Raw genomic sequence first — 26132 nt, 5'->3', positions numbered from 1 at the left:
TTATTTGCTAGCACAGATGTAAACTCTGGGGATATAATTAATCTCAATGTTTGTTTTACCCCTTCCAGGTATTCATACCCTATCCCTTCTGAACTTCTATTTGTTGATGAAACGCAAGATTAAATCTATAAAGCAATGCCAGTAGCACTTTTTGGGTGTCTAGCCAACTAAAATATTCCCCAGCTCTGATTTAGCCACTGCTTCCACATGGGATGCTTGTGGACAGTTTGTTACCTTATAGGGGGACTCAAAGAAGCCAACGCAATGTGGGTGGGTGCCACCAGCTGTGAATGTTGTAAAGGAGAGCATGGCAAAAGACTTGACCTTCAAAGGAAGTGCCTAGACCTGGTCTGAAAGTGACGGACTCCCCCAACATGTGATTTGTAGCTATGCCTTCCTTTTCCTAGAAGCCCTACCAATGTCACCAGATTCATCCACCACCCACTCAACAGTATAGTTTGCAGAGAATTTATTAGGATTTATCTGCCAAACCCATTCTCCATCCAGGGAAGGGCAGAACTGGATTTCCATCTTCCAGGCAAATATCCTTACCAGCACTCCAGGTCCAATGCTCTCCTTTCACAGGTGTCAGCCTGACCAGCCTGGAGTTTAGGATGTTGGACGTATGGGATCGTCTGTCTTCAGGAAAGGGAGGGGTCTGAACATGAATATTCCTGAATACCCTGTACCCGAGGCAAACGTTCTAAATACACAGACTTGTGTGGGCAGTGGTCCTCATGACCCTATAGACTCAAACTTCTGATTTAAAAAATTAAACTCTTGATTGCCTAACCCAGTATATTTAAAGAAATTGAATGAGGTTCAGTTCAACATACTGAGAATGGTTTGGTTTTTTTTTAATCTAAGTCTATGCTGCTGTACCCCTGAGCAGTGTTAAATGCATTTATCACTGTTAAACATCTGCTGTTGATCCCGTAGGATGGAACAGGGATGGAGTCAGGCACCACACCAGACTGGCTGTGTTTCTATCAGCATGCATCCCTTTTCTTGGTGCTCCAGACCCTCACAAGTGCCAAGCCTTGGCTCTGGATTTTGATGCTGCCTCGGATCTATAAAGCTGTGTTAGGAGAGAGATGTCAAATTCACGCAGACATCCTCAGAGAGGTGAGCAATCATTTTCTCATGGAAATACAACATGACATTTCTCCATCAATGACATCCATGTGGAGGAGAAGAACTAACATATCGCTGAGTTGACTGCATTTGTATTTTAAATTTCCACATCAGCCCTCCAGCACCAGGGCACGGTGAGAGCTGGCAGTAGCTGGAGCAAACCTCAGCATTTTCTTTCCTTCCTATCCACAAGTCAGGAGCGGCCTCTTTGTTCAATCTTTATTTACTTAAAATGCTTTAAACTGATTCTCTCAGTTGGATACTTTCCTTGTTTTTCAAAGATGGCATACAATGGTCATTAAAAGGCTGATTTATAAAGTTCATAATTCACTAATAGGTGTATCTCAGTGGTTTCTTTCTACTGGAGGAGGAAGCAAGAAGAGTGTTTTTAAGAATGACCACGTTCTTGTCTCATTTCTTTGGAAAAGGACAATTGCTAGTAACTGTTTTAATATAATTTTAATCACATTGAACTATAATTGCATGAAGAATGTGATTCAAATCAATAAGACTAGCCACTGACCAGTCATTTTTCAGTTGGGTTTACAATTTTTCCCATGAAGAGGATGCTTTGAGTATATTGATCAACAATGAACAGCAAAAATGGACGGTTGAATTTAACAGCAGGAGGAATAGAATGAGGAAGAAAATATGTGCTAGTGACTGCTGCAGCCTCTGTGCCGTTCTCGTGAATCTTCAGCAGGGCCTTGTGAGCAGCCTACAATGAAATACAGAAAGAATTAAGATATGTGGAGGACAGGGTGTGAAATGATTAAAATGAGCAATAATTGAATTCAGCTACTGCCTTTCACAAAAATTGCTGGTAGGCCAGGAACCGGGAAGAAGGCCACTATAGCCTGCAGTGGTTTCTTTAGCAACGTTGTCTCAATAAGCGAGTGTTTTCACATTCAGAGTTCCTCAACACAAGTGTATCCAACACAGACCTTGTGGAATTAGTTAAAAGCAGAATATTCAAGCAAACTCACAAGGAATGACAATTTCAGAGGGAAGGAAGTTGGGCTCCAAAACGGCTCTGTATGTATCTCTAATAGCAAATGCATTACAGTTCAGCCAGTAGAAACTCAACCTTGATACTAATTTATTTTAAAATTTTTGTTGAGCATTTTTAATCTCTTTGTTTTATGAGCCTCAAAATGGTAGAACATTGTAACTGCTGCTTTCAGAATGGCTGTAAGAATGTTAGCCTTTCTTTTCACTTTATCTGTTTCTCTTCACATTATTTTCACGAAATGGGATGTTTTCCTCAAGTCTGGTCCATCTTACATGATTAGCACTCATCAGGGCCTTCAATGGCAACAGAAGCAGAAGTCAAGACCAGGTTGGACAGGGCTTTGAGCAAGCAGGTCTAGTGGGAGGTGTCCTTGCCCATAGCAGAGGGAGTTGGAACTAGATGATCTTTATGGTCCCTTCCAACATAAACCACACCATGATTCTGTGATTCTATTTTAAAATCCTTTAAAATTATAGAATGCGCACATTAGAAGGCGGCCGCTTTTTCTGCTACATATGCTGATGCAAGTCATCCCCAACACAGCTATACACAGGAACTTCTTTCACATGCAGAAATTGGACTCTGTTTAGTTTCTGGGGCAAATACTACACCCCTCCCAGCCTTTGCCTGACAGATTGAAGACAGTACCCTTATCTCCAGATCTTGGAGAAGTCTGAAAGAGTTTAAAGTTAGTTTATATCAGCTAAATGTTCTAGTTCTAGCCAGCCCTAGCAATAAGTAAAATTTTACAACTTAGCTTAGGGCAAGACAATTGGGCATTGAGGAACCCACAGACCATTGCTTCTGCTGACAAACTTACTTTTGAAACCTTCATATCTGGCTTTCCTGTGATTCCAGACAGATCAGCCCGGTCAGAAAACACATCAGTTACACCCATACTCATAAATATCTTCTTTAAGTCATAGGTCCCTGAAATCGATAGTTTTGGAATATATACTTCTATCCTCCTGTTAATTAAAAAGAAAATTATGTTAGTTATTGCAATCAAAGCATGCCTTGGACTGAAGACTCCCAAGGTCCCAAGAATCCCAAGACTCCCAACTTGCTGGTGGATCTACTGTGCTAAACTGTTAGTCTTTTCATCTGAAAAAGATGGCAACAAAAAGAAGATGGGAAGATGACGGCCTAGAGGATGGGAAAGGAGAACGACATCAGTTGGGCTTTCTTGTATGATTCCGCAACACAGTCACTTGGGAGAGCAAGCAGCGATGGTGCCAACATTTTTGTGACTAAGTTTGCATTCCCTTTCTAGCCTTGATGGTATTTCTGTTGGAATTTGCACCCCATTCCCTCTGAGGGATCAGATTGCTGTGTCACAGTATTACCACTCTTAACACGTTGTGCTTGAGACAAGGGAAATGGAGACACTTAACATGAACTAGAAAATGTGTGGGGAAAAAATTAAATTTCCCACCTCACAGGCAATGCTGATTCTATTTTTTGCTGAAAGTATCAAATCACCAAATCATTTAGTCTGTCTGTTTATACCTACTCCATTGCTTAAAATCTCCAATCAACAGCAAAGGTTAGTCACTGGAAAACCTGATCATAGTATTCAGATTTCAGATTTTGACTATCTTGGATCATCAAATCAGAATTCTATATTTACCGTCTTTCAAGTGATTTTTCCCATTTAGACATGGTGTCTTTTGTCAGGGCATCTTCCAACTGTTTCATTTTTCCTTTATTGGGCAGGATAAACAACGCTGCGACATCTCCCTTGTAAGGAATCTGCACCACCTCACAAGACAGCTTCCTGTCAAAGTATGTTTTATAAAATCCATCTCGAGTCATCATATTCACTTCAACTGAGGTCTTCACATTCACATGGAAATAATCCTTGTGAGTCCCCTTAATATCGAAAGGATTTTCCCAGTAGGCTTAAAAACAAAAGAGAAAGAATGCAATCAAATGCTTATTTAAAGGAGGATACATTAATATAGACTAATGTACACCAGATAGATCCTTATCTGAAGATTTGCACTCATATTTAAAGATCAGAGGTATTCCAGGTTTATTAATGATCTTGTTCCCTGTCATCTTTGCTGTACCGTGTTCAGTAACAACGAAATATCCCAGGTCAAATTTCACATGGACTTGTACAACACCTTTCTAAGTCAGATCAATTAAATGAAGTAACTTCATCGTAGTACTTTAAGTATTATTTGCAGGAAATGAAAGCTGACCAGGATCCAACAAGTTACTTTCAGGTTTCAGAATATTGCTTGTAAAGCAAGTTCCACAGCAGATCTCTGCCTCTCAAAAGGTAGCATGTTAAGCCCCTTCCATGCTTTTTCATAAGTAGCACTAAGCACATCTTGTAGCACTAAGGAAAAGCTTACATGCAAGAACAACCCGAACTTTTGGGCCTGATCATAACTGCATTACAGTTAATGGAATAGGGCTTCAAGGGCTTTAACGTTCAGAATGGTTTTCTCTTAATGTTTATTCAACTGAATTTTCTATGATATTTTATTTTGTATTAAATCAGGTCATTCACTGAACAAATACACAGGGATCACAGCTTGTCGTTCCGTAGTATATCCTTTTTTTTAATATTGAATAGAAATAAAATAAAACTGAAAAATAAATAATGGAATGTAAACTCCACAGTACTCTCATTACTTTATAAGTTTGAGCTTTCTTCCCTGCCCCACCAGTAAAAAAAATATACTCCAGTATCACAAAGAAATGCCTCATACTAGGGCAGCTGAGGCTAGGTACCCAAATTTAATGAAGCACTTGAAACAAAATCTGTGTGACCAGAAGTTCACCTATTTCCAAACATGCCTTTCTGGGTGGTAAATTCCATGTATGTCCTGCATGCTGCTACAAATGGATATAGCATCTAAGAGGAAGTTAATAATTGCCAAAGCACTGCATTCGCAAGTACCTCTTGGGATATGTATAATGTGATGACAAGCTGCAGAACGTTTAGACTCCAACTCCAGAGGCACCTACCCATTTAATAGGCATGGACAGTAAGTAAATTCAAGTGTTTGGCAATTTTTGTAAATGTGCATCTTTGGAATTTATGTTTCCACTTCATGCAGCATGTGAAAACATTGTAATTTTTTAAATAGTAAGTAGAAAACATCTGACAGAAATATTGAAAAATGCATATATCTGCTGTGCTCTGGCAATTCCCTAAAAAATGAAGTTTGCAAATAAACAAACTTTTATGTTTAGGAGCCTAAATACATGCTAGAAAAATTTAGATATGGAAGAGGTTTCAAAGCATGAGAACTTTCAATGTTCCTTATCGTAATAGTCTAAACTTAACACTGGCCTTTCTTTTAAAAATAATTCAGAAATAATCTGGGGCGTTTGTTTTAGTGCAGGTGAAACTGAGGTACTGCGGTAAGTAACACCTATGTAACTTACCTTTGAAATAAATGTAGTTAACGATTACCATTAGAGTGTTTGGATCGAGGTCTTTAAGTATTTGTTTTATATTCCCATGGGTTTTGTTCTTTATATGATCATTGATCTCTTTTTTAGCCTCAGTGGAATTCTGGAAGTTACTAGAAACAACTTTTCCTTTGTACATTTTCTTGATGTTCTTCAGAAATATTTCCAGTGGTTTCAGCTGTTTGTCCATGAACAGGGCGTTCCCCATGCTCAGTTGCATCTGGCTGCCAGGGCGGTTCAGCAAGAGGAGGAGATGACGAAAGCCATTGTGTATCTCCTCCTCCTGGGTGTTGGTGAGGTTAAAGGACAGCCCTTCCAACACCTGAGCCTGGCTGGTGGCTCTGGAGCCCAGGGCCAGCAGGGCAAAGGCAGCGGAGATGCTGACTGGGGAAAAGAAAATGTTCTTGCCTGGTGCTTGGATGGTTGCTTGCCTGTAAAACCGGAAGGCAAAGTCTGTGTTGCTGGGGATTATCTGTCGGCAGGACTCAAGATGGTCTCCTTCATGGGGATGTGGCTCCTGGGAGTCAGTTGCCTTGGGCTTGTCATTGTGGTAGTTGGTCTGGGCCAGGCTGTGGACACTGAGGTGAAGCGTGGCCACCAGCAAGCACAGCGGGAGGGTGGCCTTCATCATCCTTTGCAGCTACTGTGTGGACAAAGGAGGAAATGATTTTGGATGTTGGAGGTCAGCTGTGTCAGCATCTCAGCTTTTATTTCCATCTGCTCCTACCTTCAACATCTATCCGGTAATCTCTGTTATCTCCTGACCTGCTCCTTTACTATGGAAGCGTTTTTTAAATCCTTGTGCTTCTGAGTTTATCTGTGATTCCCATCCATTGCTGCCTACTTCAGTTCTGCTTTACTCCAGCTACAAAAGTCCCTTGTTACTGGAGAAAGAAACAAGTGAGTATTAAAGAAAAATAAGAGTCAGAGGGAGCGAACCAGTCAAAAAGCTTTTTTTTTTTTCTGTCTCTGTGTAAATCCATTTTATGTTCAGGCAGCACATCAGGAGCAACACTTAATTCTTTTATGGTTATCTCTAAGAATTCTCAGGATTATTATGCTATTAGTGATTGAATGAGGCTTGCGTCAAATGACAGTGCTATGTCAATGGGAAACAATACGAGATTGCAGCTCTCAAAAGTGGTATTCTTTCTCTCATTCCTGACTCATTTTAATGTACAAAGTGACTAATCACAAGAGAGCTGGTAAAAATTTTTATGTTGCTTTATTTTAAACAACCACTCATGTGACGCATGTCCTCCAAATGGGTTCCTCTCTGTGCGTACCCCACCATCCTGGTCATGGGAGGGTGAGGTCACTGGTGTGGGCTCAGCTCCTCCTGTCTTTCTAAACCTTGTATCGATGGGAAAGCCGCCTTTCGTAAGGCAAATAGCCCCGTGGCCAGAGCAGCGCTCAGTAAAGAGCCTGGATTGTGGCATCTTGGCTGTTTCTGATGACTGTGGCCATTTTTTGTGTTTGTTTATTGCTTTCTTGCTTTATTTCTTTTTTACAGGTTAGACCAAAACCATGTTGGGATGATTTGTAGTGTCCAGGATGTTTAACCTGTCAGAAAACAGGTGAGTTTTTTCCAATTAAAAATTATACTAATAACTAGAAAAGCAACTCCAAATAGCCTCCACTTGATGTCTTACTTGAAGCCGACCAGCTTCATGGAAGAAGATCACATGAGTTACCTGCTCAACCCCCATCAATGGCAAAGGCACTCAGAGACACAGGCTCAGCAGAGCAGATGAGATGTTTATTGGGATTTTCCTCACCCTGTGTCAGCTCTTACCACTAAGATTTGGGTGAAAAGGAGCCAGCTTGTCCCTCTGCAGCTTTGCTCTTTGTGAGCTGAGTAAATCAGGACTTACAGGGCAGGTGGACATAGCAAAATCAATTTGTGAATCCTGTCTAGACATGTTGGTATAAATAAGATAGTTCATTCACCTCCATTTCTTTGTTGGTGACATGGACAGTGGGATTGAGTGCACCCTCAGCAAGTTTGCCTATGACACCAAGCTGTGTGGCGAGGTAGACATGCTGGAGGGGAGGGATGCCATCCAGAGGGACCTAGACAGGCTGGAGAGATGGGCCCAAGCCAACATCATGGAGTTCAACAAGGCCAAGGGCAAGGTCCTACATCTGGGTCGGGGCAATCCCAAGCACAAATACAGGCTCGGCAGGGAATATATTGACAGCAGCCCTGAGGACAAGGACCTGGGTGTGCTGATTGATGAGAAGCTCAGCATGAGCCAGCAGTGTGCGATCGCAGCCCAGAAGGCCAACCGTATCCTGGGCTGCATCAGAAGAAGCGTGGCCAGCAGGGCAAGGGAGGTGATTCTGCCCCTCTACTCCGCTCTCGTGAGAAGTACTGCATCCAGCTCTGGAGCCCCAAACATAGGAAAGACCTGTTAGACTGAGTCCGGAGAAGGGCCACAAAGATGATCCGAGGGCTGGAGCACCTCTCCTATGAGGACAGACTGAAAGAGTTGGGGCTGTTCAGCCTGGAGAAGAGAAGACTCAGGGGAGACCCTATAACGGCCTTCCAGTATCTGAAGGGGGCCTACAGGAGAGCTGGGGAGAGACTTTTTATAAGGGCATGTAGTGATAGGACAAGGAGGAATGGCTTCAAACTGGAAGAGGGGAGATTTAGATTAGATATTAGGAAGAAATTTTTCACTGTGAGGGTGGTGAGGCACTGGAACAGATTGCCCAGAGAAGCTGTGGAAGCTCCATCCCTGGAGGACTTTAAGGCCAGGCTGGATGGGGCTTTGATCAACCTGGTCTAGTGGGAGGTGTCCCTGCCCATGGTGGGGGGTTGGAACTAGAGTCTCCACTCTGGAAACATTCAAAACCCACCTGGATGCCATCCTGTGCAACTTGCTGTAGGTGACCATGCTTGGGCAGGTGGGTTGGACTAGATGATCTCCAGAGGTCCCTTCCAACCCTGACCATTCTGTGATTCTGTGATCTTTAAGGTCCTTTCCAACCTAAACAATTCTATGTTTTTGGTTATCTGGTTGTAAGGTTTACGGAACATTAGTATTAATAAGAAAATAACATTGACATTTGGGAAGTCAGAATACTTCCCCCTTGTTAATGAAACAGATTTCTTCTAGATGTGAAAGAGCTATTTGTGATAAATATTCAGAGAAGAGTTATGCTCTGTGGAGCTGCTATAACGTATCCCCACAATTTGCTATTCAATATTTCTTGAAATTAAATTCTGCTGTCATTTGTGTGCTTAGAAACCAGGTTTCACCCTTGAAAGTAGATGTCCTTCATGACTCACTAGCTAAATACGATAAAGCTGCATCAAAATTGTTAAGGTAAAGATAACTGAGTACTTACATTACATTCAGAAGGATCTTGCTCTCGTGTGGGTTGTGCTGTTTCTTGCTGCTTTACTCATACTGCTGTTTTCCTCTGTTAAACATTACATGGCTTCAAATACATATTACCTAGAAGGACAAAGCTGAATGCTGATGCAGCTATTTTTCTTGGATATCATATGCATGTGTCCACACCTCTGCACTCCAAACAGAGAGCAAAGACCAGAGGACCCAGCTGGTCAGTAGAGTGTTACATCCCAAAGGGTATGCAACTCCTAAGCAAATATTTATTGGAAATGTGATTTTTGTGCCAAGGGCAGCTACTTTGCCCTATATGCTACCTGAGATGGAGAGAACCGCTCATCTGGAGACCCACAGTTTTGCCCAGCACTAAGCTCTGAAGGCCAGGTTCAGGGTGAGGGAGCTGCAAGGTGCTCCATCATGCTACCCAGCCTACGGGACACCACTTAAGTGTCAACTCTCATCTTTTATTTCTACACAGTAGAGACCCCACTGGTCACTATTCAGAAGTGAATGAGTCCTCTTGGCCTCATTAATAGTGTACCTCATTAATTTGTGTAAGAACGGTGAATTTTTGCTGTATATTGAATGGTAATCTTGTAATCTTTCAGACACAGTGTCTCCTCATAACCTTTGTGTCTCTGTTAAGGACTACTTAATATATCAAGATCTGAAAAGTACTTAATGTAGGCTTTAGCACTTGAAAAACCTGTATAAAATGTGTGCCGTCACTATGAGTGCCCAAACATGATACTGAACAAACACAACTGTTGTAACGTATATAAACAGTAAACCAAGGCACAGTCCCAAATCTCTCAAAGAATAGCAAATAACAGAAGAGAGCAACCCAGTTACATCAACCAGCAACAAATCAAGGCAGTCTCAAATAATAAGTGTCTGCCTTCTTGTAAAGATACATTTCAATTTTCTGGGATTCTTCCAAAGGAAGATAAGTGTTGTGAAGCTGGCTGATCATCGTTCATGGCTGGATGAACTGGTCAGATACGTGGTTTGATCAGCCATCCAGGAGAATGCCTGACTGGTCCGTCGATGCCTCTGCTGCACTTTGCAGGACTTATTACGGTCTGCTCAGGAAGGGGTGACACAATTCCCTGGATCCTGAAGAGCCAAGGAGCTGTGTAAGTAAAACAGTGTAAGCATGGCTGTTCCCAGTCCCCAGCTGGGCTGCTTTCAGAGGAGCTTTGTCTACTGGAATCCATGGCCTTGGCCATGCAGCTAGGTTCCCTGCAGAGTATCTACAGCCTCAGCTTTTTTTTTTTTTTTGGTTTGTTTATTGTTTATTGTGTTTTGTTGTTTGGTTGGTTTCGGTATTTTTTCGCAGAATACAGCTGACCTTTGCTTGCCTGTTTTAGATATAGCCAAAGTTTTTTGTTAAGTACTTTGGTTTTGAATTTGTATTTTTTCTTACTAGACTACCAGTTGCTGCTGTCCCCTGGAGCACTTGCAAAGTCAGGTGAGGTTTGATGGAGCAGACTGTCCTCTTTTGCCAGCCACAAACCCATGGCATTTGAATTAAAAGAATATATAAGCTAGAATGCCGAATTGCACAAATGCAGTCTTTCAGGAAAAAGGAGTGAGATGCTCACATTGCTCCCAGGCAGTCAGGCTGCTGGCTCTTCTGTGCTGCCCCTTTAGTCATACACCTGAGCAGCGTTAAGCATTTGCACTTCTGTTAAACATTACACGGATCAAAACAAAATTATCTGAGGGTGCAGATAAATGCTGATGAAACCATTCTCCGTCCACATGTAGCCATGCAGAGCAGGTAGAAGTCAGTGATCGCAGGGCCAGCTGGCTTTAATGTTTGCTGTCCCAAAACATGCAGAATTGCCATAACCAAACACACTTTGGAGAGAAGAGGTCCATGGCCATGAGCAGCTGTTCTACCAGATATACCTTCTTAGCTTATTGCTAGCTAATGGCACAGGTACTAAAACCTTTCCTGAGGTGTGTTACGGCCTTCCTCGGGGCTTTAGTTTCCCAACCCTGAAGCTCGGACACCTGCTACAACATGCTAAACCAAGCTAAATTTGTGTTCTGTGAAAAGCAGAGCAGAAGAGGTAATTAACATGAAACTTGTTTCCCCCCCCCAAATGAACTTAGCATCAGTTCAGAAACAGTCCCACACTCAGAGGCTTTCCTTGAGCCTCGGTTTAGTCACATCTGAAGAGGAAGCCTGGGCAGTGGAGTCCACTGTGCAGCGGCACGGCCAGCTGAAGGGGTAGGCAGCAGGAGAGAGCCTCAGTGATGTAAAGAAGAGTCATACGCAAGGGTTGGGGGTAATTCGGGACTCCCCGCATGACTCAGGTGAACCAAAGCATGCTTCAGTACAGTGAGAAAACTGTGGCAGAGACACAAATGCAAATGTTGTTGCTGTTCAGACTTTCCTCTGTATTATTCTCTTGTTGACAGTCAAAATGGATTGATTTTGAAACTCTTTCAAAATCTGCCTTTCTGTGCTTCAGTTATCAGTGTTCTCATGAGGTGGTGCCTTGAAGAAGTCCATCTGACCAGGGGTCAGCAGAGGTTCTACCAGCCGACAGCTGGTCCAGCAGAGGGCCTGCTTCTGGAGTAACCTGCAAAATGTGCCTACGCTGCCACTTTGATTTACACCTTCGTTCATTCCTGACCATGCGACTGTACTTGTACTAATTGACTCCAAGTGTCTCGTATTCGAGCTGCCTAGCTCCTTTCATCAGCAAATGCTCACCAAGCCTTGCAACCTCAGGCAGCCCCAGCCGTGCCCTGCTGAATGCAATGCCAACCTTAAGCATCGCTCTATAGAGACATTTTCTCGGGCTGTTACATAATTCTCCTGTTATTTTGGGCAGTCTGAAAGAAGAGCAAAGCAAAACAAACAACGGCAATGCCTCAAGGCAGCAGAATGTCAGCCTTGGCTGAGGAAAGACTTGGACCGAGTGCTTGCAGAGCAGACACAGCCACCATGCTCCAGAAGGTCTATAACATCCGCATTATATATCACATATCTGCTACAGACATGAACCACTCCATATCAGAGGGCCCAAGGCTGTCTTCATGTCCCATCCACATAGACGGTAAACGCATTGCCAAAGTTCACCATTGCTTACCCCAGCACCAAACTCTAGCTGAAAGGATGCAGTGATTGTGGGGGAGCCTGAGGTTGGCTCTGGAGCAGTAGTTGAAGGTTGAAGAACCTACCTAGAGTATGTCTTGAAGACATACATGGTTGCTGTCAGATTTTTCCATGAATTTCCATTCTTATGACAGGACTAAAAGGTCTGCCTGCCCCTGACCTTCAAGTCAGCAGGGAAGGAGGATGCATGGAAGACAAGCCACGCTCAGCCTGGTGGTTGTTCATGTAAGAATCTTTCCTGGCATTTCTTTTTCCGAAAATATTTGTCTTGGCTCTGTCATCCCATTTGAGAGATCCTGCATGCTCATTTATACTGTAGATGGAGATTAATGAGACCTCTAAGTCAGGAGCTTGTTACTCTAATGAGTTTTTAATATAATAATTTACATAATTTGAGAGGCAGACATATCCATTTCAGACAATGACTACGGAAGCTACAGATGATGAACGGTATTGTCAAATAATCCAGCAGGAATATAGATCTATGCTTCTCATTGAATTTAGATAGAAGTGGGGTTCACAAGTCAGTCAAGCATAATACAGCAGGACTTCAGTTCCTGATTGCCATTAAAAACATGACTTTAGGATAACAAATTTCATATTTCATAGTTTTAAAATGTATTCAAGATTTTATTTCATTTTCTTTTAATAGTTACCTATGTAAAAGCACTCCCACTTAGAGAACCGCAGTGAGAAATGCAACTCAGTTATAGAGATGTGCAAAATGCTTGTTACCATCTTCATAATGTAAAGCCTTGAAGATAATATTTCAGCTCTAAAACCTCAGTAAAGAAAGGATATAATCTTGTTTTATTTCATTCATTAAACCCTCAAAAATTTCCCGTCCAGGTACAGTATTTATTGATTCAGAGAAAAACTGTAGAATGTATGTATTTTGTAGAGTTTTCCCTACTTCTTACATTGGAATGGCTGGAAACAGATTTTCTAATTCTGTGTTTATGAACCAAAACAGAAATATCTTATTAATCATCTGTACTTCATGCTTACATTTGGCAGATGCTTGAAAGAAATGTTAAGGTGCTTGATATTTGCTGGCCAAGTCATGTTTTTATCCAGGAGCCCTGCTGTGACTTACAGACTGTAATTTTAAGACTCCAGCTTTGAAAACTTTAGTTACGCTTATGGAAAGCTTGTCCATGGAAAAGTCTTACTGGTCCTAAGTAGCTGTTATTTAACCTTTTTTTTCTGAGTAGTAATGATTGGCTTAAAAGAGACTTTTTTAAAAACAGCAGCCTAAAATCATAGAATCATAGAATTGCTGAGGTTGGAAGGGACCTTTAAGATCATCAAGTCCAACCATCTTACATTAGACATGCAAACACAGGTTCTGGATACACTAAAATGTCTCTCACCAGTTTCCTTCATTTTTCTCTTTAGCACGTTTGTTAAAGAAACACAATTCTGTTCTTAGCTCTAATACAAACACAGTTCGTGTGCAAGGTTGCTCTGATCTGATATAATGTGTTTATACTTTCATGGGAGACAACTGTTGATTTTTGTAACCGATACCCAAGAAAACCCTAGCCTCATGTTTTTGCTTGGTTAGGGCTGTAAGAATTGGTGAATTTCTGTGAAGAGTTACACAGTGGCTGTTCAATGAGCCATGTCTAACAAAGTAATAAGGTTTAATTAGCCCAGCCTAATCTGACAGCTTGCTGCTGGCACACTAGCTGTTAGTACAGCTGGTTAGTGATGCATGTATGCATACGAAATAAAGATCACTCCTTGCAAGTTTGCTTTGCTTTTCAAGTACTGTGTGGTTGAATTCTTGCAATGTCAAGTTGTCTTTTCATACAAACTTTGCTTTCCCCCGTGCAATTTAAAATCAGGTCTCAGTTAACAAGTTTAACATGTTCTTCATTTTGAGTTTTCCTAGAGGCTGTTTTCAAGCGAAACATTGGCAATGTCTATACAAAATTCATACTCTGGTTGTTTGGGTATGTCAAAAGTTTGGATCACCCAAGAAACCACGACCTGTGTGGGCAAGCCCCTAAGCCCGTAATATCTCCAACACGTACCAGGGTGCAAAAGCCCTGAGTACAGTCAGAGAGAGGCTTCTCAAGGCAGCATTAGGCCTGCACAGAAGTAGTCACAGATTTAAGTTGACAGCATCTTCATTTATCCTTTAAAAGTTAGACCATTTCTTTTGTTCACATGTTGATGTTCATAGCACAAGTGCAAGATCAGGAATTTGCCGTGCATGGATCTCCAAACCCAAAACTCTAAGCCAAGGTTTCCTTATTTTTTTTTGCTACAGAGAGTTAAGCCTACAGTCACAAAATCAATGATGACCTCTAAATAGTGAGGGGACAAGAACTAACCCTATATTCAGCAGCCCTGGCTACTGCAGCCTCCCTGCGCCTCCCAGCAAAATTCAGCGGGGGTTTGTGAACATCCTGCAAAAAAAGTGGGCAAATTTCATAAGAACAGGGATTGGAAAGCAGAAGTGTGAAGGAAGGTCTATGATGCAATGACTCCCCGGAGCAATTGCATCTGAGGAAACCCTGCCCAAGGGCTGGAAAGAGCCCTAGTGGGTAGCAGAGAACTGGAAATGCCAGAGAGACTGAAGCAGAAAGGAGAGAGGTGTGCTGTGCTCCTCTAACAAAAAGCATCCATCCACTCAGTAATAAAATCTTGTTCACATTCTGTCCAGCTGTGTTGTCCAATGGTTTCTTCCAGCAACCCTATAATCAATCAATACGGCAGAGAAATATTAAAACTTGGGGATCATAAGCAGACATTAAAACCTTATATTTCTGAAACTGTCCCTCTTTACAACATATTTTCGTTTTAAAGAAAACATAGTCAACAAGTGCACCAGTGTGTTTTCCCCACAGGTTTTTGCCCCTGTGCCACAGACTCTTGGAATCAAAGTCTAGGTTGGAAGGAACATCCAGAGGTCATCTAGTCCACCCATCTGCTCAAACCGTGCCTACTTAGATCAGCTTCCTCAGGGACATGCCTCTAAGGACCAGGATTTCACAACCTCTCTGGGCAACTTCTTCCAGTGTTTAAGCACTGCATGGTAAAAACATGTTCCTAATTAGAATTTTCTACATTCAAACTGTTTATTGATCTTTTCTTCTGTTTCTGCCAGCTTCAGCATCATGCATCTCTTTGTCATTGTCCAGAAACTTCTGTGCTGTCATTTACAGGCAGGGTATTGCATGAGCTCAGCTGGACCATGCTTCACTTTAATTGAAAGAAAACCTCTATGGATCTCCTGCTCGTGCCTCTGTCAGGTGACATCTTTGTGTATCCAACTCCGCATGGATGCTTTGCTCCCCCAGAAGAGCATTGCAAAGGCAGTAGAAAAGCTCAAAGGAGAGAATAAAATGTTCTTGTCACCTTCCCATGCCATGACCTGCTTGTAAAGCCTAAATGTGAAGTCAGCATTGCTGGTGGCCACCTTGAGAGAAGCCAAGTTTCAACTACATTGCTGCTTTCCAGGAGATGTTTAGGTAATTTGCAGCTCTCGAGCTGTACTATTCACTGGTGTGACCAGTTAGTATGTGGGAGTGAAACCTAATCACATCATAGCGGACTACTTGTTTGCTGGCTGTCATTTACAAGATAGTGAGGAATGGAATTGACATGCGAGTAAGAAAGCATCATGAAAATTACCCATCTCTCCATAGAATGCCATCAATATTTGTTACAGAGGTTAATTTTTTGATAGTTCAGATCTATGACTGAACTCAAAGACCAGCATGCAAACAATGAGAAAAAAAAAGGTTTTAATTAATGTCTTTGAAGTAGTTTCTAAAGAAAGACTGGAACACCCATTAAATCCACAGAGTGCCAAAAATAATCCCTCGTTTTTGCCCACAGAAATGAGATACAAGGCTTAGGTCTCAGTGGTTAGTTCAGTGTTGCCAAACTCCATGAATACTGAAATGTTTAGAGAGGCTCTTTTCCCCTTAAACTTCTCTTGACCTTTCATCATCTTCCCCCACCCAAATTCCACCTCCATCCAAAGCACACATGTCACATCCAGCTGGAGCACTTTGGAAAGAAAACAGAGCTGGATTTCTTGGGGGATCATGGGAAGAACATTTTGGGGATCAATGTCAATAAAAAAGAAACTAGATGAAAAACTAGTCTTTACTATTAAAAAATAGAAAGGTGGGACATATCAGACCCCTTTTACCGTCCTTTAAATAATTTGCTCTTTTAATTTTGCTGTGCTGAATTAAATGAAGATGTATATCTGTGATACCTTCATTTGCAAAGCAACACAACCACAGAAAAAACTTTTTTTAAAGAAGCAAGAACTAAAATTACGTGCGCTTACCCCAACTGTGTTTTTGACCTCCTCTTTTTCTTCCTTTCTTTTTAGAGCAGAAAGTGAATTATTTCTTTAAGGAGCCTCCACATGTTATACTATCCAAAAACTGGCCAAAAAGTGAGTCACCTCAGATTGGAATAGCTCTGAGTTTTGTTTATGATTCATAGGACTTTATTGAATGAGTTGGATGCAAACGGATCTAAACTAAACACTGGGTTTAACTCCACTGTACCTGATCTACAAAATCAAAAAGAGAGGGAACTGTCACCTCATTGAGCTTGGCAGGGAGCAGACTTTGAGCAGATACTGAGGTGGCAATGGCTGGCAGTCAGAACAGATATAAATACGTCTCCGAAGAGAAACTCCATTTGCCGCAGTGCTCTAAAAAGGCTACACGGCTTGGTGCAGGGAGAGCCCCACGTACTTTGAAAATAAGGAAGGAGGAGCAAACAGCGATTGTGTCACATCAGCTGCTAAGTCCTACGCATGGGCTCGTCTTGCAGAAAGAAGTTCGGGAACCTGCTCCAAAGACTCAAGGATATGCAAAAACTAGAATCAAAAGCTTAAAACCAAAACCATACAGTACATAAATAAAAGACAATGCAAATGAAAGGGTCACATTAAAATAACACGGGAGCGGAGAATCTTTATTCTGAGTGTTGCCAAGTTTCCAAGCTTTAAGGACCCTATGTGGCCAGTGTGTGAGGGGCGAACCCCAGCCAATCTTTGGAGCCCAAGCAATGGAGAAGCGACAGTGCAGTCGCACTTGCACGGGTCTGAGCCCGTGCCCTGTGACTAAACCACATCTAACCAATGGAGGTGAAAAGTTCAGTGTTAAATCTTCTCTCCTGCAATAATTTCCTTTGATTCTCTTTCCATTGGCTTATTCTTTCCATTTCCATTTTCTGGCTTACTTATGCCAAAAGCTTTAACATCTGTTAATTAAGTTCCAGTCAAGCGTTAGAAAGACTTGAAGCCTACATTGTGTGGTGGCCTGCCCAGACAGATGAGCCAATTAGCCCCAGCATACTGCCAGGTTGTTTTCGCTTCCCTGCTTTCCTGTCTCATGGCAGCTGCAAGAGGGACTTCAGCTGGTGCCTTTGCCTCTCACAGCACAGCGTGGATGTCTGGGCCACCTTCGTAATTCCCCTCCCCGTCCCACCTGCTCGCCATGCACTTCTGCCGTTTTTCAGGGAAGAGCAGTTTCTTCATAGAACCTCCAAGAACATTTCTATTTTGTCACCATTTCACAAGAGCAGCTATTTTCCTGGTCCTTGTTTTGCAGAGAGGTGATTCCCTTTATCGCTGCTGTCAAACAGGTGAAATAAGAAACTCTACCATAAGTAACACAGGTAACAGGGGCTGTAATACAAGTGTTATCTCATGTTCACACCACTTGCGCGATGCCCCCTTAGCAAAAGTCCTTGTTCTATAGCTTGCACTCCACACAGCATAATGCAATGGGATAAGAAGGTAAAATCAATCCTGGAGGCTGTAAATTGGCTTCTGAGGAAGCTCTCTTCCTTTTAATCTTTTTTTTTTTTTTTTTTTTTAATGCAGGCATCTAGTGGTTTGGGTGCTTTTAAAGATACTGTGATACGGTTCAATCAACCATTTAAACTGGAGAAATCTCATGAGAAATGTCAAGTCAGCTACTTGGAGGGAATGAGAGATATGACGCACGGGATGAAAAGCCAACAGTCTCAGCTAGAGCATACTTTGCTTATGGAGCCATCCATTTATGATGGACAGTGTAAATCCACTTCTTTTCCAGCCTTTTTCCCCATGCTGAAATGGTTCACGACTGAGATTGTTTCTGATTTATGAAATTGTTTCTGGTTTATGGCAATCTTAGATTTCTGGACATTGAAGCATGTGCCTAATCCTGGAAAAGCGAAGGAGGAAGAGCTAGCGAGATGTTCTGACAGCTCTGTAAATTCAACCTCTGAGGCCATAATCTGGAAGCAGTTCTCAGAAATCAAACTGGTCCTCAGGAAAAGCATCCTGTGAATCTTTATCTGGAAGAAAGCTGCCATCAAAGCCTGGAACCGGGTAAACTTCAGCATGCACAGGAGGGAAGTTTCAAACAATAAATAAAAGGAGTACAAGGCAACAGTACTTCCAGTGATTGACTTGCCTGTGTGCATCAACATCTAATTATCATAACACTGTACTGTCTTCATATGTATTTTCCTAAAAGGAAAGAAATATCATGCTATATGTAAGACAAAAATGACCAAGCCGTGTTGTGTTTGAAGAAGAGAAATACAACTCCCTGCCAAGCCTTTGCAGGAGTCAAATAACCACAGACCTTCCATTCTTCCCCGCAGATATTTTTTTTTGTTCTGGCCAAATGACAGAGGACAAGCCAGGAATCTAATATATAGCTGAATTACTGAGTTAACATTACGGCTCTCCATTAAAAAGGCTTGGAATCATTTGCGTGAAATGCATTCAGTTGCTTTGGTCTGGCTTTTGCAGTCTCTTAGCAGCCAGTGGTACAATTAAACACACTCCATTCCAGAAAACATTTTCTAGATCCATTACAACAACGAAACTCTTGATGCCTTCAGACCCCCTATTCTGAGCCCCGGCCGTACCTCACACAGGTGATTATGCTGCTGGTAACTCCATCTGACATATGCCAGGGGTACGCACGTGGTATTTGGGGTTACCAAGGCTCTGCAAAGGTGGCAGGAGAGCTCAGCCTCAAGAAATACATCTTTCACAAGGGCTTCCTCAGCTTAGGCGTCAGTGTAATTAGCAGGTGATGGACACTGGATATGTGGATCTTGGCCACAACACCTGCATAGATGCCAAGTTCCTGGTGGGAACAGAAGCCAGGTTTTTGGCCCTGAATAATCACCAAGTTCTTCAAGAGCTTAGAAATTCACATAGCATTGCCCAGAAATATCTGTTAATTACTAATTGTGTGACAATTGCTAGACTCTCCGAATACATAATGAAATAAATGACATCTGATTTTGAGAAAATGGACATCCCCAAGTGAAGGGTCTGTGACATGAATGTCACTATTTTCCTGCAGGGATAACTATTTTCCCATTAAGATAATGATGTGGGTATGCTGGTCAATAACGAGCGCCAGGAAAGGCATGCTGTCATTAAGGGGAGACTCTTACCCCACCATCCCTGAAGTATGGTGTGGTCAATCCCCACCAGAACTTTATAAACCTTGCTTAAATTTTTCTTTGTCATTATGTCCTAAGAGTGACGTGCAGAAAGAACAGTATCATACAGTACAAGAACGTGATAGCATTGTCCTGATATTGAATAACCTAACAAGATGAGACTATTTAGGTGTTATATATTAGAAAATAAATTAAAAGGTGAATACTTTGCAAAGGAGCTAAATTATGGTATGATTCTATATCTCCTGTTGGATGAAGATACACTGAAATCAGAACTACACGCCTCAGCTTTGTCAGGAATTTTTCCTCAATAAACAGCCTGTGCCTTCTACCATTGTGAAAAGATGGGTTCTTACTTGTGCTTACATTTAACAGAACATTAGTAGGTCTTTCCAGCAGAAGGTGCAATTTGCTTTTCAGCCTATGACCAGGGCTGTTGCTTATGTTATATGCTTTTAGCTTCTTCCCAGCGGCTGCACAGCACTGGGAACAATGACAGACCTGTGCATCGGCGCTAACCACTGGGTGTTTGAAAGTTGTTATTTCCTTTGATTTACTTCAAGCATATTATTTCCCTCTCTACCCCCACACCCATATAGACTTTGCTTCTTTTTGCTTGTTCCTTCTTTTATGGTCTTTAGCGCTACTCAAAATTGCTGTTAGTTTTCTTCCTATGTCTTTCGAACTTCATGCAGTTTGTAGGTAAGGGGTAAATCTATCTCCACCGTGGATTAATCCTGGTTTCTGAGCTCCTGATTCATGCTTTTAGACTTTGTCTCACTTCTGTAAATAACTCCTTCCTAGTTAGGACAACAAATACACAGTTTACTGCTATTCCCACAATGCTTGTTTTCCTTTTCTCCTTATTTCAGAGAGCTGCTCAGTGTGTGCTGTTCCAAAGCTTCTGCTGTGCTGGCGATTCTTCTTCTGTGACTGGTAACCTAAAAGAGCCTTTTCAGAACACTACCTTCCAGCCATACCGTCATAGATTTCTCTTAGGATCCACGTAGGCTGTGCTGAGGCTGCAGCTCCTGTGTGCCCACGGTTGCACGCGCTCCCACATCAGATTGGTGGGTAGGCTTCAGTGCAGGTTGGGTTAGAAGATGTTCTTTGTCCCTCAGGTGGTTCATCAGGCCAGCTCCATCCTCCAGCAGCGTCACTGCATTGAAGAGCACAGTACTTGCTCACGGCGGCAGCAGAAACTCTTGACTAGCTGGGAGGAAAGTCCTTCTGCTGTTGCACTGAGGCTTCTTGGTCACGAAATTTACGGTCAGCAAACAAACCAAGGAACAAAAATCCGGGAAAGAAGAAGCAGAAAACCAGCAGATTGAAAGAAGAAATACTATTCTGAACAAACCATGACTGGACTGGATTTGTGACAACCTTAAGACTGACAGTTTTGGGGGGGGGTGGGGTGTGCAACACTTCTGTACTCATTTACCACACAAATTACTGTCAGGGAAAATTCCCTGATTTTTGTCAAAATAGAAAGAAAACCAAGGCAAGACACGTATATGGTCCCTAGTCCCATTGGAAGATGACCCCCTACCAACAATACTTCCTTGTATTTTTTGATTATCCAGTTCTTAATTCAGCTTGATTTTTCTCCACCAACTTTCAAATAAGTTAAGCGACAAGGTTACCTCGCAAAGTGAGATCTGATTGGCAAAATATCATTTAGATTTTTTTTTTTTTCCTGTTAACAAACAGAGACTATTGATCTGAGGTCTGTGAGGAACAACAAACAAAGTCTCTTGGCATTTGCCTGCAGCGTAATTTGTCATTGCAAAGCTGGACTTTGGCATACCGTCCTGAATTAGCCCTGAGATTTGCCAAGAACTTTTAAATGATCTTCTGCGGAATCAGTTTATCTGTATTACACCAAGTCCTTATATGTTTAGAGGTATGAAGCCGACTGTTCATTACTAAATATTGAACGGGCTAAATACAGTTCGGAGTAAGAAACTTTTGTCATTGTTTTACGTGATATTGAGGAGGGTTTTGAGAGCAAATGTCAAGTGTTACATGGCAGCTGGCAGCTAGACATGGAAAGGTTCTTATGTTCCTTATTGGTATACTTACAGCTATAATTTACTAACATTGATAGCATTAATTTAATGTCAAAGAAAATAAAGATCCCCAAACCAATCAAGATAATTATATTTTAGAAATAGTCACCATAATTTTTGAGCTATATTTTTCACAGATATTTAAGGCACTAAAGTCTAAAATGTTGTTATTTATATTTTACTTTTTTCTTGGTGGTTTGGGTTTGAGATATTCTGTAGCAAAAGATTTAACCAATCTGTAATTTAAGCTCTTTCATTGACGTTCTATATTTTAATAAGACATGCTAAGGATGTTGTTTTACAAAATTAAAGAAAAAATAATAAAATAATTTAAATATTTACTGATTAGTGTTTCTTTCCTTTCATAACCATAAAACTATCTAGTGTAGCGGGTATGTTAAAATCCTACCAATCGAGTCACTATAAAACAACACAATAACAATAAGTTAGACTCAAGAAACCTTAAGTGAAAAGGTACAAATGTCAAGTCACAGTATGTTTTTACTCTATAACGGTAATCTACTGCTAATATTTAGAAAGGTGGCTTCTCAAATATTGCCTGCATTTTGTATGTGTGTCTATGATAGTTTAAAGCAGGTAAACAGTCCCTGGAAAAGCTCTGTTCTTCCTACTGAGGAAATGCAAACTCTCTGGTGTCGTAATTTTTCATTCCACCTCTTTTCTACCACAATCTGACAAGTCTAGCTGGAAAGTGTGACAGTGAAGGTGGCATCAGTAGGAGATAAGAGAAGTGACACTGACGACAAATCCATAAAAAGGAAACTGATGTTATGTCATAGACTGTTCCATTGGCATTATCTCAGGGCATTAGCAATAATAGCTATATTAGCAAGATAAAACAGCAAGTATTTTTGCTGGTATGGCTTCCTTCCTTAGAATTAACATTATTTGTAAAGCAAAAAAAAAAAACCAAAACCACGTTCTTGACTTCATGAGGAAGGCTTCCACTGAGGAGGAGACAGAGGGAGGCAAGCTAAAACAGCTGCACCCATCAACTCCTCGCGTTTGCGTGTCCTCCAGTATCCCAGTCCCTGATCCTGCAGCTTTATGCCCTACTTGGTTAAAAGCCAAAGAAATCAATGGAAATTCACTCCAATATTAAGGGAATCTGCATTTAAGACAAGTCATCAAAGGTTAGTGGATTAAACAGACACAACTTATACTTTGCACCTCCTTTTCCCCTTTTCCCTTCTTCTGCTCTCCCACACACACACCATGAGTGTACAGCAATAGCTACACCATCCGGAGACTTTAAACCATCCCAAATACCCCATGGGACTATGTCTGCATGGGCTTTTTACAAAACTGGTGACTTGTGTTTCGTTAACGCTACAAGCTGTACCCGGCTGTAGACTGGGGGAAATACCAGTGACTTTTAGACAAGGAAAAGTAGCTTTTGGTTTTTAAGGGATTAATAATGTATATAAAGATAATGGTTGAAAGATGAGCACTAGTGTGTAGTGGTATGTACACATAAACGTTTTGCTGCATCACAGGAATTCAGCCGGCAACGTGCGTAAGTTCATGTCCTCTGGTCAATCAGTCATTTTTCAGAGGGTTTACGATTTTCCCTATGAAGAGGACAGTGCGGGTGTATTTATCCAGAATCACCAGGAGAAAGGGCCTGTTAAATCTGACTCGAGGCGGATGAGGAAAATCACCAGATCTCCAGGTAACCTCCTTCACTGTGGCCCCTGCTGCTTCAGTGCCGTTCTCATGAACATTTAGCATGGCTCTGTGGATCACCTGCAAGGACACAAAGCAAAACAACCTCCAGCTGACAACCCAGCAAGAAGAGAGCAGCCTGCCACCCTCCCAGCTCTTGCAAAAGAGAGCCCTGCCTGGGGCAACGCTTGGCAGCACCAGTCTCTGGGAAGGTCATCACCAGCCGCTCTCCTTCCCACCATCAGCCATCAGACCACTCCTGGTAGCCTCCTTCCCTGCGTGTGCAGAGAGTAACCCTCGAACAGCAGACAGCCAAAGAGCACTCAAGATGACTGACGGCAAGAAATTCAGGAGGCAAAGAAACCTGGTAATTTAGCTGAGATTTAGTTTGGCCTTTGGCAGCTTCATGTATTATTGTGAATTTACCCTATCATCTAGCAGAAAAAAATAACTTTTTGAGAGCGCTAGAAAGGCAGGAATAACAGCCTTTTGCCCTCTGTAGGCAGAATTAGAGGAAATTTTACCAAAGCTAATGTTCTACCTTTAGATAATTTTGTTTAGTAGCCAAAAGAACATTTAATTATATGTGTGTCTTCTTCCTTGTCCTCGAACCATGTATGTATAACCACTTGTAAGCACGTTTGGCTGCAGATTTAGGACAGATAGGGCTTGCTTTGCCTCCACACTGGCAGCTGTTGGTGATTGAGTGATGCTTCAGAGAGAATGGGATAAAGTTTTCATGGGATATTAGTGTCAGGTTCTGGGAACAGACAAATCCTGTGGTCGCTGTGTTTCATGTGCTGACTTACTTTTGAAACCATCAGTCCAGGCTCCTCAGTAATCCCTGACAGATCAGCTTGTTCAGTGAACAGATCAATCATACCCACTTGTTTGACTATCCTTTTCACATCGTAGGTACCAGAAATAGAAAATTTTGGAATATGCAGATGTATTTTTCTGTAAGAAATAACAAAAATAGGGACAAATTGTCATCTAGGCAACACTCTTCAAAGGCTTCAGTATAGTTACACTGCACATTTATTTTTCTAAATGTTAAAAGTCTGCTCCAAGGGTTCAGATAGCACTGCTGACCAGGTTAGATATTTAATGTAGATGATTGGAGCAGAATAAGTGCACGTTATCCTCTGTTTCCACAGTGGAGTTCAAGGAGTGGGGTGAAGACATAGCTATACCAACTCTGTGGCAGAGCTACTACTGCAAGGAAGCAGGTTTTTTACAAAAGATGATGGCTAGCTGTCCTAAGGCTGTTTGAATGTCCAACAGGGCCTGGGCCATCACAGAATAGCTGCAGTAATGTTGAATAAATAAAATTTCCACTTTTACATACAAAGCCCTCAACACCCTAACACCCAATAGCTACTCCATAGTAGTTTCACAGTGCTCTTATAAAACAAGGGTTTGTTAACCTCATCACGGTGCTGAGCAACTTGTGGTTGAGCCAGGAACTGAACCAAAGATGGATCCCAAGTTCAATGCCCTATTCATTCACCATTCACAACCCTTTTTCATTTTCCAACTAAGAAAAGGGAAGTCCTGCACAGAGAGGGACCATTAAGTGAACAGAGTTCAGTAAAATAAGCCGGCCTTTAACGTTTCATCTTGGTGAGATAAACACTTCTAGTCTATAACATGGTCACCTCTCACCTTAGCAAAAACACTTACCTGTCTTGGAGGAACTTTTCCCACTTAGACACAGTCCTTTTCAAGAGAGCCTCTTCCACCTGCTTCATCTTCCCTTCGTCAGGCAAAATAAATAATGCTGCGGCATTTCCATTGTAAGGTATCTGAACCAGCCAACAGGATAGCTCTTCATCAAAGTAGTTTCTGTAGTAACCCTTTCGATACATCATGTCAACTTTTACAGACGTTTTCTGATCCACAAAAAAGTCTTCCTGTTTTGTATATGAAGTACTGAAAGGTTTCTGCCAATGGGCTTATGACAAAAAGAAAAGTAATTCAGTGGACTACAAAGAGGGATGGTCACAGTGAATAAAACACAATCTAGTCCCACAGCCTTCCTTTGATAAGAAAAAATATCTTTTTCAAGTTACTGCACCCTCAAGTGTTACAGCATTGCAGCTTTTTTTTTTTTTCCAAGTGCTTGAAGACAATTCAAGACGGATAATAGTGAAAATACCATCTTTCACTGGAGTGTGAGTCTATCATCACATTAAAGAATCTACCAAACTCAACAAAGATATTTGTTTAAAAAAATCCAGTCCTTCACTCAACCAGGTGAGGGCACAAACATTAATGCTAACACACACACATGGTTTTCTAAGAATATACTGAACATGGAGATACTGAACATGGTTTCCTCCATTTAAAGTATTTAAACTACAGTTTCTTTCTCTTAGGTCTTCATTCCCTGTAATAAGCAGTAAGCATCTAAGTTACAACGTTCACACCCTTTGATATTTCTTACCTTTAAAGAAGACATAGTTAACAAGAACCATCGCAGTGAGAGGGTCGAGGTTTTCCACTAGTTTAACAATTTTCCCATTTGTCTTTTCCTCAACATAATTGTTGATCTGATTCTCAGCACCAGAGGAGTTGTTAAAGTCAGAAGAAAAGACTTCAGATTCATAAAAGCCTTTGACATCATCCAAGAACTTCTGTAGTGGTTTTAGCGTCTCTTCTATAAAAAGGGCATTGCCCAGGCTCAGCTGGAGCTCGCTGTCTGAACGGTTCAGCGTGTGGAGGAGTTGGCAAAAGCCTTCGTGTATTTCCTGCTCCTGAGTCTTTTTCAGGTTAAAAGCAAGCCCTTCCAGAATCTGCGTCAGCGTTGCCGACTTGGCGCCGAGTGCCAGCATTGCGAAGGAAGCAGA

The 26132-nt window shown here is 41.7% G+C and overlaps 1 protein-coding gene across 1 annotated transcript; it reads right to left on the bottom strand.

The window, feature by feature from the left end:
- Positions 1-1593: 1593 nt before the first annotated feature.
- Positions 1594-26132, bottom strand: LOC309673906 (alpha-1-antiproteinase-like; the record flags this gene model as incomplete). Its single annotated transcript, XM_082485788.1, is given in 9 exon segments — positions 1594-1671; positions 1673-1852; positions 2967-3114; positions 3777-4047; positions 5552-6218; positions 23170-23364; positions 24093-24240; positions 24967-25237; positions 25730-26132. Coding segments are annotated over 9 exon segments (2346 nt in total). The 5' UTR covers positions 26118-26132.

Source organism: Vanellus vanellus, assembly GCF_965231255.1.
Source record: "Vanellus vanellus genome assembly, chromosome: 6".
Classification (NCBI taxonomy): Eukaryota; Metazoa; Chordata; class Aves; order Charadriiformes; family Charadriidae; genus Vanellus; species Vanellus vanellus.
This window is presented reverse-complemented; position numbering and strand designations above follow the sequence as displayed.